The 16916-nt window shown below is 43.7% G+C and overlaps 3 protein-coding genes across 4 annotated transcripts; all 3 read right to left on the bottom strand.

Moving 5' to 3' along the window:
• Window positions 1-932: 932 nt before the first annotated feature.
• LOC119305307 (GDSL esterase/lipase At5g55050-like) lies at window positions 933-3342 on the bottom strand. Its single transcript, XM_037581871.1, has 5 exons — window positions 3053-3342; window positions 2366-2499; window positions 1961-2218; window positions 1487-1727; window positions 933-1367 (listed from the first exon to the last, which is right to left on the bottom strand). Exons 1-5 carry the CDS (start codon window positions 3309-3311, stop codon window positions 1138-1140), a joined length of 1122 nt encoding a protein of 373 aa, XP_037437768.1. The 5' UTR covers window positions 3312-3342; the 3' UTR covers window positions 933-1137.
• Window positions 3343-10710: 7368 nt separating this feature from the next.
• Window positions 10711-11862, bottom strand: LOC119307895. Of its 2 annotated transcripts, XM_037583996.1 has the most exons (3): window positions 11531-11862; window positions 10987-11248; window positions 10711-10830 (listed from the first exon to the last, which is right to left on the bottom strand). In XM_037583996.1, exons 1-3 carry the CDS (start codon window positions 11786-11788, stop codon window positions 10826-10828), a joined length of 525 nt encoding a protein of 174 aa, XP_037439893.1. In that variant the 5' UTR covers window positions 11789-11862; the 3' UTR covers window positions 10711-10825. The 2 variants fall into 2 exon arrangements, with proteins under 2 accessions (XP_037439893.1, XP_037439892.1); XM_037583995.1 differs by having other exon boundaries at window positions 10714-11248.
• A 631-nt stretch (window positions 11863-12493) lies between these two features.
• LOC119307894 (acyl carrier protein 1, chloroplastic) lies at window positions 12494-15468 on the bottom strand. The gene is made up of 4 exons (XM_037583994.1): window positions 15264-15468; window positions 13733-13843; window positions 13026-13166; window positions 12494-12940 (listed from the first exon to the last, which is right to left on the bottom strand). Exons 1-4 carry the CDS (start codon window positions 15330-15332, stop codon window positions 12812-12814), a joined length of 450 nt encoding a protein of 149 aa, XP_037439891.1. The 5' UTR covers window positions 15333-15468; the 3' UTR covers window positions 12494-12811.
• Window positions 15469-16916: the final 1448 nt, after the last annotated feature.

Below are 16916 nucleotides of genomic sequence, written 5' to 3'. Positions count from 1 at the left end.
GATGCGAGAAACCTTGCCCATGATACCAATATGATGTACAAAGTCCTAGGTGTTCCAACAAAAGTATATGTAGTATAAAGTATGAGCTCTAAGGGCCAACCACATGTTAGCACAAAAAAAGTAAGGGTTCACAAATGATATTTCCACTCATTAATATCGAGCATGTTCCTGAAATAAACTTTAGAAAACATTAGTCATCTTAATTGACACATCATTAATCACCAAAAAAACAAATGAGGGCCTAAGTGCACTTCCAATAGCATTCTAACTAACTAGATTCGAAATCATGTAGACACTTGGCTTGATTAGGCTGATGGTACCAATCATCTATCCATGTATCTACCATGTAACATGTTCAAAATATATACGAGGTTATATCGTGTATCGATCAACTTCTTCAAAAGTTTCACCCTATGGCCGGGTCACAGTTGTCTAATGTGACCTTCATCCCCCCACCCCCCTTCTGCGTCACGATTGTCTAATGCGACAATTTCACCGCTACATACCTTTCCTCCAATAGTACACCATCAATGCGTGAAGCACTGTAGTCTGTAGATCAGTCTCCATTTTGTCCATCAACAAGTTTGCTTGGTGAATGTCAAAGTACTTAACGCTCCTTCTATTGTCAGCACGCCGACATTTTCACCAAGGTACTGCCTACAACACTCTTCCTCGAGTCCCTGTCCAGCTCTCGAGTTTGGTGGGCCGTTGGAACACGTCCTCTCGTGCGTCTCAACCTACCGGACTATCTCGTTAGGACGAGGAGCGCACACTGTGCCGCACGCTTTGTACGACATCCCCACGTCCATCGCTTGAGTAGTGTCGCAGGATTCTGTTGTGTAACCTAGTCTCTTTCTAACGTACTAATCTATCTCATGTACGTATATGGTGAACAGAAACATGAAGAGTTCTTTCTCTTTTTGGAAAAGGAGGGTTTACCCCCGGCCTCTGCATCAGATGATGCACACAACCATTAACACGAAGAGTTATACATAAATCATAAATCCTCTAAACTAGGCAGATTTATAGTCGACATTGAAAAGATAAGAAAATTTACTGGAAACATAGTAGCAAGTTAGGTTGCAACCCAATAGTTTGCATAAAACAACAGTGACTGTGCAATCGGCGCAGCATTGCCTACATGGCAGTGCCACATAGCTGCTCAACATTTCTGGGGGTCACGAAGGGTGCTGATCCTTGAAAGGCAACTGCCGTGAGCTTCTGCGCGGTGATCTCCGTGGGGTGCACAAAGTCCCAGAAAACGTGGCTGGTCCGATTCTTGCAGAGGGAGCTGGCCGGAGTGCAGCTAAACATGGCATTTTTCTCCCCTCCTAGCCCGCAACACGCTGCATCCACCACAGTGTAACCTATAGTATATATCACCGTAACATCAGATTAAGCTACAGTGCATATCAAATTAGCAGGTGAATGATTAGTGGGTCGTCTGGGCAGTCTGAGTAATTAGTGGGTCGTCGATCTGTTGTACCGTTTGCTTCTGGTCGCTGGAAGTAGTCGAGCATTGCAATGGATGGGTCGAACAAGGAGTAGAGCATATCCAGGTACTTGTCGCTCATGTCTTGCAGGAGGGAAGCCACCTTGATGTTGTACTCAGATGACATGTAGTTTGCTAGTTCGTCGCACTCCTCCTTCCCCCGCAGCACCGGGCAGCACCCCAGTGGCGCTGCTCCGATGATGAACATCCTGCGCATCCCGAGTTTGTACAGCCTCTGCAATTCATCATTCATGTAGGTTGTAAGTCAGATTGCATACTCATGTACTCATGCGTCGGTGCAAATTAATGCAAGAGGAAATATGTACTCCCTTTCGTCCCATCATATAAGAGCATTTTTGACACTACACTAATGCAAAAAATGCTTTTATATTATGGAACGAAGGAAGCACATATCAAGAACAAGCTTATGTAATGTATAAGCAAGGATGAACCAAAAAGTTTCCATACCTGGAGCTGGTCTTTCAGCGAGAGAGCCAACGAGGCGACGAACTCATCAGGAGACTGAGTTGGAGGACAAGGGCTTAGCACCTGGTTCACAAGGCTTGGACGGACGTAGTTGAGTATGTCGTTGCCACCGATTGCAACGGCGAAGATCGATCTGCTCAGGTGCGCCCAAGCCTGAGCCTGGCCGAGCTGCTGCACCAGTGATGCATTCACCTTGGAGAATTGGTGATCGATTTGGTGGTCGAAGCTGATGCACTGACCCTGTATGTACGTAGACCCATGCATGGCATGCATATATAATTAAGAAATAATATGGCATATGGAAGAAGTTAAAGTGTTAAAACCAGCGCAATTAGTCATCCAGTAGTGCTAGTGCACACGACGTAGTATCTCCATGACTCCATTTACCTGGTTTGTTTGATTTGATACCCCTGCACCTCCTGAAGCGAAGTTGACGCCAGTCAGATATATGGAATTGCTGCTTGGGGTGTTGCAGATGGACAGGTATGGAGGAGGGCTGCTCGGCAGCTTCAGATGTTCAGCTGCAATGCAGGAATAAGTAGCATAATCAGGAAAAACAGAGTGCATACATGTCTAGTAAGTATATGCATTTCCTTTTTGCTGGAAGAGGATACATGTATGCATCGAACAAATAACTGGGTATTGTATTGCATTGTATTATGGCATAACAAGGCATTATTCTGTTATCAGAAATTATCAGGGAATCCCTAGCACAGTTCCTTATGGTGATCTTCTAGTTACCCTGTTTCATTCTCGTGATCTTCTAGTTGTTCCATTTAACATCTTGGTCAGCGCTAGTTGAGAGAATCGTCGTTTTAATCAATTCAAGTACGAGTATAAAATTAACTTTGGTCAACTACTCAGCAATGCCATGCATGTTCAGGGACAGGGAGTACAACATTAAAGATCATGCACGCACGACTACCCTCACCACTTGATGATCATCTCGCCGGCCGGCTGATGCCCATAAAAAATGCAAAAGTTACAGGTTCACTCTCCTTGAAGCAATGCTCAGTTTAAAAGTCTGAAGAGAAAAGAGACTTGACATCAACAGTGGAAGGCATATGTACGCACCGAGGAAGTCGACGAAGTTCTTGCCGTTGCTGAACCTGCCGGTGGCCTTGCAGCCCGGGTAGTCGACGCCGTTGTGCGGGTGGTCCGCCCTGAGCACCGTCACCAGGTGGTTGTTGGTCCCGGCGTCCGCCTGCGAATCGCCGAGCACGTATAGCGCCGGGGCCAACCCCGCGCCGGCTTCGCACAGCCAGCAACAAGCCAGCAGGAGCAGGACGCAAGGCAATCCACGAGAGACCACCATCCCAATACAAGACCCCATTCTGACTACTCGCTGGTCACGTACTCCTACTACGGAGCGATCGCTCCTACGGTAGTATATATACGGAGAGAGACCCTCAACATGCAACGCGTACAGACGTCCTCGCTGTCAGTTATACTAACTCAAACCAGGCAGCTGTCAACCATGGCAGGACATCTCCAGCAGTTTCAAGATAGTGTTGCGTTCATGGTATGCATGGAGGTGGAACTAGCCTCAGACGGTGGAATAGATTACCGGCAGCAATAATTTTTAAATTGGCTCGCGACCCTGTACCTCCCTAATCCTCCAGCTTGTTCACGTTGCCGCATCTCTGCAAGTCAACTCTGAGATTGCATGCACTTCTCGCACAAAACAATGGAACTTGCACATCACAAGGTCGCTACGGGCGGTTAAGGACAGTTCAGCGTTAGGGTATGAGCGTACAAACAACAATATTTATACGATAATATTAACGCTCACACGTGTAACATGAAGCAACATGACTCATACATCTTTATTACAATCCATGTTGCCACGTCAAAACAGATGACATCAACGTAAATCTTTTTAGTTTTCGGCTTAAAAATATTTTATCTCTTAATTACAAAATCAAATTAAAAATTCATTTTCATCATTAAATCCGTCTCAACGAGATCTTTAAAACTAGATCGCATGTTGATATGTTTGGACAAATTTTTTATCAAAAATTGTCATGACGTTTACACTGTAGTTGCCATAGTGCTTTCACTAAAGTTGTCATGACATGTTTTATCTTTTTTTTTCTAGATTTAAAGCTATCATTGTATTTTCAAATACTTTTTACGGCAATTTTTATTAATTTACCATGGCAATTTTTAGTAATTAACCACGGCAAATTTAATGCATGGATCACGGCAATTTTTAGTAATCCATCATGGCAAATTTAGTTTATAGATCATGGGAATTTTAGTTTATAGATCATGGCAATTTTAGTATTTTGACCATGAAAATTATTTTTTGTATGAACCATGGCAAATTTAGTTTATAGATTATGGGAATTTTAGTTTATAGATCATGACAATTTTAGTATTTTGATCATGAACATTATTTTTTGTATGAACCATAGCAAATTTAAGTAATTCACCAATGGCAATTTTAGTTTATGGTTCATGACAAGTCTAGTTTCTTAATTCCCCGTTTTATAATCTCTACTATCTAAAAAAAACGGAGTGTTCCGTTTCCCCTCTTACGTTGCCCGCTCTTCGTCACACCTCCCCTTACGATATCCCCAACCCACACCGATTCCCTCCCCCTCCACCGATTTTCCTCCCGGTTTTTTATTTACAACAATTTTCGTCAGGCCGAAAAAACCCAAATCTTTTGGTAACACAATCAATTCACCTTGTGGTAATTAATCTCTTCTTTGGTAACACATCACGCAATAAATTCACGTATGGTAATCAATCGCGGGCCAGATCAGCATATCCTATTCCTTGTTCTTCTTTCCTTGCCGCCGCTATCGATCTGTTTTTCTCCCCGCGGTCGACCGTGCTCGCCGTTCGTCGCGGCTGTTAATCTCCCTCTCTCTCCCTCTCTCTCTCTCATATTTTCCAACCATGCGTTGCGATCTCATCATGTACGCAGGCTGATCCTGTTGTCGAGGCAGACAAAGAGCAAAGTCTTGAGCGGATAACGGTCGAGCGTAAAGGGCGTGCGGAGGAAGGCCTCAAGGAAGCAGCCGGTGTTGGCGCTGGACCAGATCATCGCAGCTCTTCCGCGGGTCATGGAGGTTGCCAACTGCATCAAGTATGTCGATGTGTACTAGGCTGCCATCAGGAAGAATTCAGTCGGATCCTGCTGCGTTTGGTGAGTGCTTCCTCTGGACTGTGAGTTATCGTTGTTTCTTTTTTGTGATTGGTGCCTTCGCATGGAGGAACTAGCAACTCTTGGATCAAATCATGAATGGGCGGTGCCTTCAGCCTGGAGGTCACCCGTGGGCGGCGGTCTGAGGCTGCGACACGGCGAGAGCTTCACCATTGATGTACGATCTTACGCGGACACAACGTGGGAAATTATGCAGCTCCTGCATGCAGTAAAAATCTTCTCCCTGACTCCTCCCGATTTCCCTCCCCTCCTAACACTGTGACTCTACAGAGCGTATCCTCATTGTGGCACGATCAACAGAAAATTTTACTATGCTTTGTATTTCTACAGTTGGGAACGTGCCATATAGACTCCTGGTAGAAGTAAACCACAACTAGCTGTGAGTTTCTGTGAAGAATCTCACGTTGTCTCCCTGCAATTGTCTGGAACTCCTCTGGCGTGGCAATCAGCAGGAAAAAACGATTCACCTCCGGCAACAAGATAAGTTTTTGTGTGTTTTTTAATTGAGAAACATATGTATGTACGGTTCGGACATATTTGAGAGAGAAATTTAATTCTTTCATAGCATGGTTAAATCCATACTGAGCCATTTCTTCAGAAAACCTCGTTCTATTTTGAAGTGACAAAGCTAAACATGGTCTCTATGTAATTATGTTTATGAAATATGAATAGAGCTAGGGATAACATTTGTATCATCGGCAGCGAGTCCGGAAGTGGAGGAACTTGTCCGGTACGACGGCTTTGTGATCGAAGGGAACTTTTCAATATATATACTTGTAAATCTGTAAGAAATGTTTAATTCAAAATTTCCTTGTACTGTAAGATTAGTATGCATTTATTTGGTATAAAACATTTTCATTGTTTCATCGCATAATATTATGAAATAGGATTCCATTGAAGAATAATTTTGGATGAAGTATACTACAAAGAATACGACAACTAAATGAATCTGAAGGCAACGTCACAACATTGTATTTGAATATCATAAGCGCTGGTGGAGTAGATCTTAGTTAATAAGTGATAAAGGTCCTTGCCATCGATTATGACAATGTTGAATACCTTTCTGCTAAAATAGGAAGGACAATTTAATTATTCTTACTTGATTAAAGGAAATGTATAATGAAAAAAAGGGCTCAAAAGCTATGCTAGAACTCGGTTTGTCATGTGACTGTGATTGATCGATATCGGTGACATTATTTCCCTCTATTTTGGTGGCAAATATAATGCACCAATAATCCCGCGGTAATGCGGGGACATGAGTTGGTTGGATTCCCAATGATATATAGTAGCCAAATATGAGCCATTGTCCTCCATAGAAATTTCCCGTTGCAACGCACGGGCAATTATCTAGTATATCAAAAATTACTTTTAAAGATAGAAAAAAATAGCGAAAACATATCATGGCAACTTCAGTATGAACACCATGACAATTCGTGTGCAATAGACATGATAATTTTTAACCCCAAAAAATAGGCGTCAAAACATATTGATATGGTATCTAGTTTCGAAAATCTCATTCCAATGGATTTAATGATGTAAACGGATGTTCAATCGAATTTTTTATTTTAAGAGATAAAACATTTTAAAAACCGAAAATCCAAAAAGATTTTAACGTGCATGCATACGACGACGTGGCGCAACCTGTGTGTTATAAGGCGTGTGGACGGGTGTTGCTCCCACCACACGTGTAGGCGTTATCAGCGTCCTACTTATATCGCGTGCATATATATAAATAGTGTTCATGTCATGCATGGCAGCACTCAAACTATGACATCTTCAACAGTTATAAGTTACTAGCATTCATGGCGTGCATGGGGTAAAACTAGACTCGAGCGTACAGGTGTGGCACTTATCATTTTGGATTTTAGGACCTTGATAAATGCCACACGTATGGTACAAACACACAACAACTCTGAACGTTTTTCTATGGCAAGTTTAATGATGCGAGGATGCCAAATTTAGTTGGCATGGCAACTTTCTCTTCGGATGGCGAGTTATAGGTTTTTTGCTGTTTGTTTTTTCTTTTCGGATGGTAACTTTAGTTGTAAAAATCATCAGGGCGAGATTACTTCATGTCACACGCATGGCACTTATCATTCGAGATTTTAAATTGGCGCACAACTCTGTACTTCCGTAATCCGCCAGCGTGTTCACATTGCCGCATCTCTGCAAGTCAACTCTGAGATCGCTTGCACTTCTTGCACAAAATAATCGAACTTGCACATCACTAGGTCAAACAGCATTGTGATGTGTTCAGGGTTAGTCTATGAGCGTGTACAAACAACATTGTGCGATTCGTTAAGAGTAGAAGTCATCCATGGTCATTTACTTGTCCATTGCGCGCAAATTGGTCGCTGGACTCAAGAGGTGCTTGAGGTGGTTTGTGTCTCCAAAACTACCACTTTTAATTAACAGCCAAAAATCTATCAAATTTTATACCCGGATAACTTGAGTTTGATCGCCCGGAAGACCTCCTATTTTCCGCCCGCGGGTGGCAAATTGTTGAGCCTTCGCTGAAGGCAGCCGCGAATAGGTGACCTATTTGGAGCTAACGAACTCGAGGCGCGCAAAAAAAATCACCACGAAGTGTTGCATGAGCGAGATCGAGCTGACGACGTCCCACTTGTTATCACGTGTTCCTAACTAGTAGACCTTATGAGTTCTGGCGGTTCATTCGCAGCGCCAGACTTTAAGTATCGATTGCAGTGGCAGAACTGAATTTATTTTGAATTTTTCTGAATAATTCATGCTATTCTTTCATAAAAGTTCACAAACATCGTAAATAATGTTTAAAAACTTGTGAACAAAATTCGAATTCAAACAAACTTTTAAACATGATTTTTTTTAAAAAAAAGTGAACAAAAAACTGAAAAACATGAACAATTTTTTTTGAAATGCCGAACATTTATTGATTCTATTATATATGCTGAAAAAATTGGAAACATACCCTGCACGATTTTCAAAATGCACACAGAACATTTTTGTGATATACACTGAACTATATTTAAATAGACATTGAACATTTTTGTGACATATGCTGAAAATATTTAAATACACATTGGATATTTTTTTGATATATGCAGCACAATATAAAAATACACAACGACCATCTTCTAAATATGCTGAACATGTTTTTAGTGTAGGGTGAATATTTCCTTAAATATACGATGACCATTTTTGTATATAAACATGAAATGAACTTTGTATAATACATGAAAAAGGAAAAAATAAAAAAGATAATGGAAAAGAAATAGAAACAGAAATAAAAACAGAAACATAAAAAAAGGAAAATGAAAAAGGAAACAAAAGATAAGAAATAGAAAAAGGAAATCAGAGAAGGGAAGAAGCAGCCTCGCGACGGTGGGTTGGCCCAGAATGAGGCGCCGGCGGAGGAGATTCAGGGGCGCGCGAGTCGAGCTTCCGACGACTAGCTGACGCGCAAGCATATGGGCCACCCCAGTTCTCGGTAGTATACACTGCCTAATTTTGTTTTCTGTTTTTTTCTTTATATTTCATTTTTTATTACTTTTTTAGTTTTGTTTACACTTTCAAATATTATTAACATATATATTACCAAAATATACTTTACATAATGTTTTGGAAAATGTTAATCATGCATTTAAAAAAATGTTGATCATGTATGAAAATAATGATGAAATATTTTGATCATATAAATAAAATATTAATCAAGCACTTGAAAAGAATTGTAACGCCCTGTCTATAGCCATCGGTTCCCGGCCATTACACTTGGAGGAATCTAGACTGACCCCACAGACCAATACTAATCTTTCGTACGCACTTTGTCTTCACTCATGCGCACTCGGGACCAACTTCTCGGTCGGTCACCCATCCTAGAATTACTCAAGCCAAGCACGCTTAACTTTGGAGTTCTTTTCGAATGGGCTCCCGAAAAAGATGAAATTCCTTATTGATATGAGTAGTCTATCATTCCTATTAAATCAGACTCTCACAAAAATGTTTAACAAGTATTTCACAAATGTTAACCAAGCATTGGGAAATGTTAAATGTGAATAGAGAAAATGTTGACCATGCATTAAAAAAAATAAAAAATGATAATTGTATATAAAAATTGTAATCAAGCATTTGAAAAAAATGTTGAACGGATTTAAAAAATGTTAATCAAGCATTTGAAAAAGTTAAATGTGTATAGAAAAAAAGTTGAACATTCATTCAAAAACTGTTAATCTTTCACTTTGAAAAATGTTGATTAAGCATTTGAAAAATGTTAAATATCCATAGAAAAAAGTCGACCATGTATTATAAAAATGTTAAACTTGTATTTAATATTTTAAACCAGCATTTGAAAAAAAAATTAAAGTGTTGATAAGAAAAACGTTGATTATGCATTCAAAAAATCTTAATATTGTATTTGTAAAAAAAATTAATCAAGCATTTGAATTTTTTAAAAATTTTGTAAAGATTTTTTTATTATGTGTTAAAAAGTTAATTTTGTACTGGAAAGATGTTGAATATGTATTAGAAAAATATTGTTGACATATAAAAAAATGTATAATGAAAAAAAAAGAAACAAAGAACAAAATGATAAATGATAAAACCTCGGTCGCACGGTCACGACTCCAAGGCTGAACGGATCAATGTACATCTCACCTCAAGCGCCTAGAGGATCGATAAGTGGGTTGCAGGACTTGGCCGAAGCGGAGGGAGAAGCCTTGAAAGAAGCGCTAGTGATGTCGTACATTGTGTCCCGGATGCGCACACCTTGAGGAGCGGTCCAAAAGGGGACGACGTTGAGACACCGTTGTTGTCTGATCCGGTGAATCGGACCTAGGTTTTTACCCGGCACTCGAAAAGGAGCAGTCCAAAAGGAGAAAACGTTGGGACAACCAGGAGGTCCCGCATGCAACGGACTGTGGGAAGGGGGAACGCCGCCCCGTCCCCGTGTCGCCTAGGTTTTTTTTAACACAGTATAGACGTAAGCGCATACATTCACACTATGAACGCACACACACCCTATCCCTATGAGCACCTTCAAAAACTGAGCCGCCATATCATCTTGAGAATTACGAAGTCACTATGGGCGCCTCGTCGTCGACGGGAACATCTCTTCCTACTGAAAGCACATCGCCAGAAATCCTATAATAAATTCAGAAATAATGCAAGCACCAAGACTTACCATTGTCCCTCTAACATTGTCCAACCACAAGTTAGTTCGTTGTCTGCTCAGAGTTAACAACATGCCATAGAAGTATGTACTGTTTTTTTTTTTGAAAACGAAAGGGGCTCGAGCCACCTTTATATTTCAGAACGGGCCGGAGCCTGAGTAGCATACAAACATGAGGTTTGTGGGGTGCACTTTAGTGCAAGGCCACAAGATAAACCTGATAGAAAAGGAGTTGCTCAGACAGGAGTAGAAGAAGAGGAGAACCGACAGCCAAAAACCAAAATAAGCTACATTGCTACTAAATCGCCCCAGAACTTGAGGTCCTCCTTGTCTTGCAACTTCTTGGCTCTGTAGGACCAAAGACGGATCATATCTGCAACATGAAAACGTACGTATGCATCTGTCCAAGATCGTGAGTTGAAAACACGATCGTTACGGGCACGGTAACATAGGACACGGTATGTCACTTGGATTCAAATTGAACAGACCACTTGCCAGCGCCAACGCCAACGCCAGGTAATTCACAAAGCTAATCTGCATCCGAATTACAGCATTTTCCCAGTGAAACAAAGCAGATTGCCTTCCCGTGGACAAACATGCCGCATCAACCCCGAAGCACTAAACACAAGGATGGTCGGGGCAGCGCCACCCAATGCCATCGGCTAGCTGTGTATGTCAAAGATCACTCACCGGCTGACGACTCCATCCTCTGCGTTATCAAACGCACCGCGGCGTTGGCGGCGGAGAAGGCCCCGTGGAAGCTCTCCTGGTACGACAGCTCCTGCAGATCTCCGACCATCTTCATCAGGATCTCCCCCACATCAGACTGCTTCGCCGTGAGGGACTCGTGGTACGACCTTGCGGCCGTGTTGCTGATGTCCACGTTGGCCGGCTCGGGGCAGTACTCGTCGTCCAGCCACTTGTGTAGCGTTCCCCTCAGCCATTCGGATTCCTGGTAAGAGGTGGAAAGATGGAGATGGCCTTGCTCAATGACCGTACAAATAGCGTATGAGCGTATCAATAGGCAGGCTTGAGCTGATAACAGTCAAACAGGAGCAGGAGAAATAATCTAGCTTTGTGAAGTACTCCCTCTATTGAAATATAAGAGCGTTCCTAATAACTTTCAAGCTCCTCCATAATAGGGATTTTAAGTTCAGGAGCTACATTACAACTTTCGAGCTACTCCTGCGGGCGTGATGGAGATGACGGAGGAGGTGGAATCATGGATGCGAACCTGCGCTGCTCCTGCGGGCGTGAGCCAAGAATCAGGCACCCTCAGCTCCTGCACGCGGTTGTCCTTGTCACCGCCGCGGCCGGCGGCGCGAGGTGCAGGGGGCAAGGGCCGCCGTGGAGAGGGGGCGTTGATGGAGGTGGAGGTCGAGAGTGGGGAGGAGGGGCTGATGCGGGAAACGAAGAAAGGTCGCGCCTTCGAGGGAGAAGCACAAGCGAGGCCATGGAGGAGAAGGGCGGAGGATGAGGTAGAAGATGCCATTTCCCCTTTTTTTTTCTCTTCCTTTTTCTTCTGGTTCTTCTATGTCTACTTCTTTTCTCGAGAGGTGAGGTGTGGTGTGGGTGTCTCCCTTCCCGGTTTATTGAACAACATAATTATATATTTCGCAAAATTCTGAAAAAAGGATTGTACACGCAGTTAAGGATGCATATTAAATGTTAGTTCAAAAAATGAGCCTTGCTAACGAAGTACTGCGCGTCCTAGGTCGGGCGATATGATGCATGTTAATGTCACGATCTTTCTTATTTCTAAACTAAAATGGTACTGGTATTCACTTTATAAAACAAAAGCTTATGGAATCTTGCAGATTGTTTGGGGTTAATCCTGTCCTTCCAAAAATCAGATAAGGGCTAAAATGCCGCCGTGGCTGACTTAAGGTTAAGTGAGCCCAAATTAGTTCGAGGGGGGAAAGTAGATTTTCTTCCCACTAAATGTGCTTTTTCTTTTTTATTTTGGGTTCTATAATGTGCTTCATTCTTAAAAGTTCAACAAAACAACACCATAATGATGCAAGCGAGACATTATCTAAAAATAATAATCTAACAAGCGAGTGATCATATGGGAAAACAAATATTATGGCGGAACCAAGAATCGGAGACCCTCTTTATGAAGAATGGGTCATAGCTGTGGTATGGAAGAAAAGAAACAATACATTCACAGCTGTATAACTTCTCAGACATGCAAAAATAAAACACAAAATGCAGTGATTCTTCAATCTTCATAGGTCCATTAGCTTTTCTATAACAATAGTACAACACATATGAATTCGAACTTAGGACATGGTCCTAGCTTGTTTATGAAGCCTTTGGGTAATTAACCCTAAGCAACAACACAAAATCTCGAGAGGATGAAGAAATAACAAATGGTAATGAACACACAACATAGACTGAATGCAAAGCTGTCCATAAATTATTTTCTCTCGCCCCAAATGCGACCGAAAAATCAGAAGTCCACGGTTCCAGATGACACCTTTGCCTTCTAAAGCTGTCCAATGAACCGAGGTGCTTACGCTGTCTTCTCTGTCACAAGCTTCTCGATAAGGTCCGCTGCATCCTGCACGGTTGCAATGTCCTGCGCGCTTGTTTCATCGACGGTGATGTTGAACTCTTCCTCGAGGCCCATCACAATCTCAACCTGCAAAACACAATCGGTGTTACGTATGAACGGCGCTGCTTTTGGGCTACTGCCATTTCTGTGGGATGGGGAGTTGCGGATTTACCGTATCCAGTGAGTCAGCACCAAGTTCAGAAAATTTCGACTCCGCTGTGACAGGGGTCCCATCAGGGACTGCCAGCTGCTTCTTGACTATCATACAAACCTTGTCGACTGTCTCTTTCTTGGCCTGTGCCTCACCCGTGGCCTGCTCAAGAAACGAAAGAACATCGTTACCTTAAATCAGTACATCGAGCGTGGTTGTAAAAAAAATGCTGAAACATTTGCCATCTTTATCCGATAACGTTATCCAAGGAAGATTTTTACTGCACCTATGGTGTCTAGACTGCAATTTGAAAGAACATTTTCCATGAAATGATGAAATGATTTGCCCATATTTAATGTTTGAATTTCCTCCAGTGTAAACAATTCTCACCTATTTTAACCCTAAACTTATTTACATATTTCAATTACTGCCAACGCAAACAATTCTCACCTATTTCAATCACAAACTTGTTCACACATTTTAATATACAAAAATATTTAAAAAATGACATATGTCTAGGAAGAACTAGACATCAGTTTTATTAAGATGAGAGTTCCAGATCAAACCCAGGCTGCCTAGCCCATCATCCATGGTGCTAGCCAGTAAGCGCCTGGGTGAATCACTTGGCCACCTATAGAAGTACAGAGGTTCGGAAAAAAAGATATAGATATTGTGAACGCATGGAGGCAAACTTCTACTATTGCGACAGAGAAGAAACGTGTCCCTACCGAACAACAAATCTTAAACCGAAGCGAACTCGGTCTTGAACTGATGGATACAAAGCTCATCTTCTGGCTATGGAAGGAAACTGAGCTCCGGCTCAAAATTACATTAGCCACCTGCAACGAACCAAGAAATTGTTTCCATAACTGAACTGTTCAAACACACAGACCGCAGAAAAAAAATACTACAACAAAAATGCATGAAGTATTTGAAATTAATAAAGTGCAGTTGATCAACCAAATGCATATTTATCCCTTGAAAATAGATAAAGCAAGGAACACGACATGATGAAACTTAAGCTCACAGATTTCAAGCCAGAGCGCCATGATGGAACTTCTGCTCACTCATTTTGCAAAGTTGGCAAATGGGCCAAAAGGGTCAGTGTGATCAGTGCTCTGGATCCTTGAGCTTGTCGGCACCTGCGCAGTCAGCTGCAGTTTCGAACGAGGATGTGGAATCGTCGTTGAGCAGCACTTTCGAACCCAGAATGTGAAATAATCGTTGGGCTGCCCTTCAAACCAGAGGAAGGAATGAACTACTAGTGCCTTTCAGATACCAAGTGTCCTGCTTCCTGGCTGGCAACCAGCACTGCAAATTATCCGGTCTAGGTATTCGAAATTTAACCAAGACATTGGTGCAATACACAAGGATCTCGATGCAACCATGCGTCAACCAAGTTTCTCAAATACCAGGCCTAACATGAAACTAGTCATGTTGAACCCAAAAATACATCCAAATGGACTATGGAATCTAATGGTGCAGGACACTCCAGGTTAGACCAGAAGCACATGGCAATATACAATTGTAAAACAAAGGCTGGCATTTTTTATTTGGCTAACGCATCAACGTCGAGGTGGAGAGCAACACATTGGTAAAGAACTGTTGATCTAATTCAGCAAGATCTGAAGCATGTGATGTGGTTGGGTGGCTTCCTAGAGCTTTACATCTTCTGAACCAGGCTACATTAGAATACTAAACTGAAAATTTTAAAATAAGCCTTACTGAGCCATCCAGATCCAGTTGCAACGCCGGTTACGTTAAACACAGCCATTTTGGAATCTTTGAAGTTTGTACTAAAATAAATCAAATTGTCAACATCTGTTAGTAAATATGTGTAAATAGGCAAATTTTCCCACCAGTGTAAGGTTAATTAACCTCATAGGTAACTAGTTAAAGCTTTTCTGCCTTTCTAACCATACTATACCAGTTCAAATGTACCTATTTCTCTCTAGATAAATGAACATATGGACTGAACGCATGGGCTCATCTTATGATGTGCTCAATATATACTTAGTGTGAAAAATACAGGCATATGAGAAACATCGCCAAGATAGCAAAAGAGGAAGCGTGTTTATGCTACTCAGTGAACTATTGAATCAAACCAAGAAAGCATCTATTCATCCAAGTATCCAACCAAATCAACCACGAACTTAGAAGAAACACACAGGAACAGCCTTGGAATCTCATGAACCGCAAACTAAAACTATGCAAATGACCAAATCTGTGACAAGACAGCGGTCAGTCCGAGAACGGCACCTGGCTGGACAGCCGCCGGCGGACGGCGGACGGCGAGAAGGAGGCAACGGCGGCGAGGCAGTGCGCCATGGGTTGGCCGGCTGAGCTGCTCGGTAGAATTTGGGGGCGGTGGGAAGAGGCCGGCTGGTAGGTGGAGTGCTACGCTGCTCGGGAGGTCCTGCTCTGGAGCTGCTACCAACCAATGGTGGCAATTATAGTGCAGATAGGAGATAAAATAGATAGGCTTAGGATAAAGTGCCCAAAAGAACGCTGATGCACTATACTCCGAGTCCGAGAGAAAAATGGAATAAAATAAATTCGAAGTATATCTGTTGGATATCTCAGCCTTCGATGTGCAGAATGGATATACATGTGACATGTCATGCCACATTTGTAAGAGCATCTCTGGCCGTTCGGGCCTCCAAGGCTTGAAATAGCGTGGCCTGGGGATCAAACGGCAATAAAATCGACATGAGTGGTTGTCCCAAGCTGACTCCAAACGCCGCTTTTTAAAAATCAAAGATGGCTAGATTTCACACAAAATGACATAAATTTGGACGAAATTGAGACGGTTTTCATTGACATATGTACAAAATTAAAGACATAACTTAGAAACTTAGAAAAACCAAAACTATGCCCTAAAACTACGCCGCCGCCCCGGGCCTACTGCATACCGAGGTGCTTGTAGAAGGCGGTGTAGTCGCTGCCGTCGTCGTCGTCGTCCTGCACGCCGCCGCAGTCCTTGCTGCAGCCCTGTCCTGCGTCGCCTTGGCGGACAGGGTTGGTGCGCGGCGCCTCCTCGTCGCTGTCCTCGAGGACGATAACGCCACCCTCCTCGCGGCCGCGACGCCGAGTGGCATCTTCTTGAGGGCGTGGCGCTGGCGCTCCATCTCCTCCCGGACGTAGTCGTCCCGCGCCCATTTGAGGCCCGTCTCGAGGTCGACGGCCATGTCGACGTGCTCCTGCTTCACGATGACGGGCGGCGGCGCCGGCTCCTTCTTCGGCTTGACCAGGCGAAGATGGCCGTGGGGAGGAGGAGAAGGATGGCGGCGCTCATTTATGACGAGGCCGCCGCAGCGGGTGCGTCGACGCTTCGGCGTCTCCAAGGGCTCGGCCTTGACGACGACGAACGGCAACGCCATGCCGGAGGAGCGGGAGGAGGAAGAGGCGCCCGCCATGCGCCTCGGCAGCCAAGCGCTGCCACTCCGGCAGGGGACCGTGACCGTCGGGTACTCGAACGGCGGCTCGTTGCCGCCCTCGAGGTGCTCGAGGATGGCGTGGAGCTTGCGCCCGGGGACGACCCACCATAGTCGCCTGGTCGTCGGCGTTGTGGCGCCCCCTTGGCGTGGCGGCGCCCGAAGTTTGTCATCCAGGAAGCGTGGTTGTCAGGGGCGTACTCTGGAAGGTGTCGCATTCGTCTGGTAGGGACGCCCGAACGTGCGCAATCTCACCGCGGCATTCGGCGTCGGTCAGCGACGGAGGGACGGGGACGCTGCCAGCGCTGAGCCTCCATGAGCTCAGCACGGGCATGTCCGGCGGCGTCGGGTAGTTCACCTCGTGGAGGAGGTACGCCTCCCACTCGTGAAGGTGGCGGCGGCCAAAGCCGTTGGCTGCCGCTCCATCGCCGGGGAAACGCTCGGCCATCGGTGCCTTGAGAAGGGGAGAGAGAGGACG

Source organism: Triticum dicoccoides, chromosome 5B (assembly GCF_002162155.2).
Source record: "Triticum dicoccoides isolate Atlit2015 ecotype Zavitan chromosome 5B, WEW_v2.0, whole genome shotgun sequence".
Taxonomy (NCBI): Eukaryota; Viridiplantae; Streptophyta; class Magnoliopsida; order Poales; family Poaceae; genus Triticum; species Triticum dicoccoides.
This window is presented reverse-complemented; position numbering and strand designations above follow the sequence as displayed.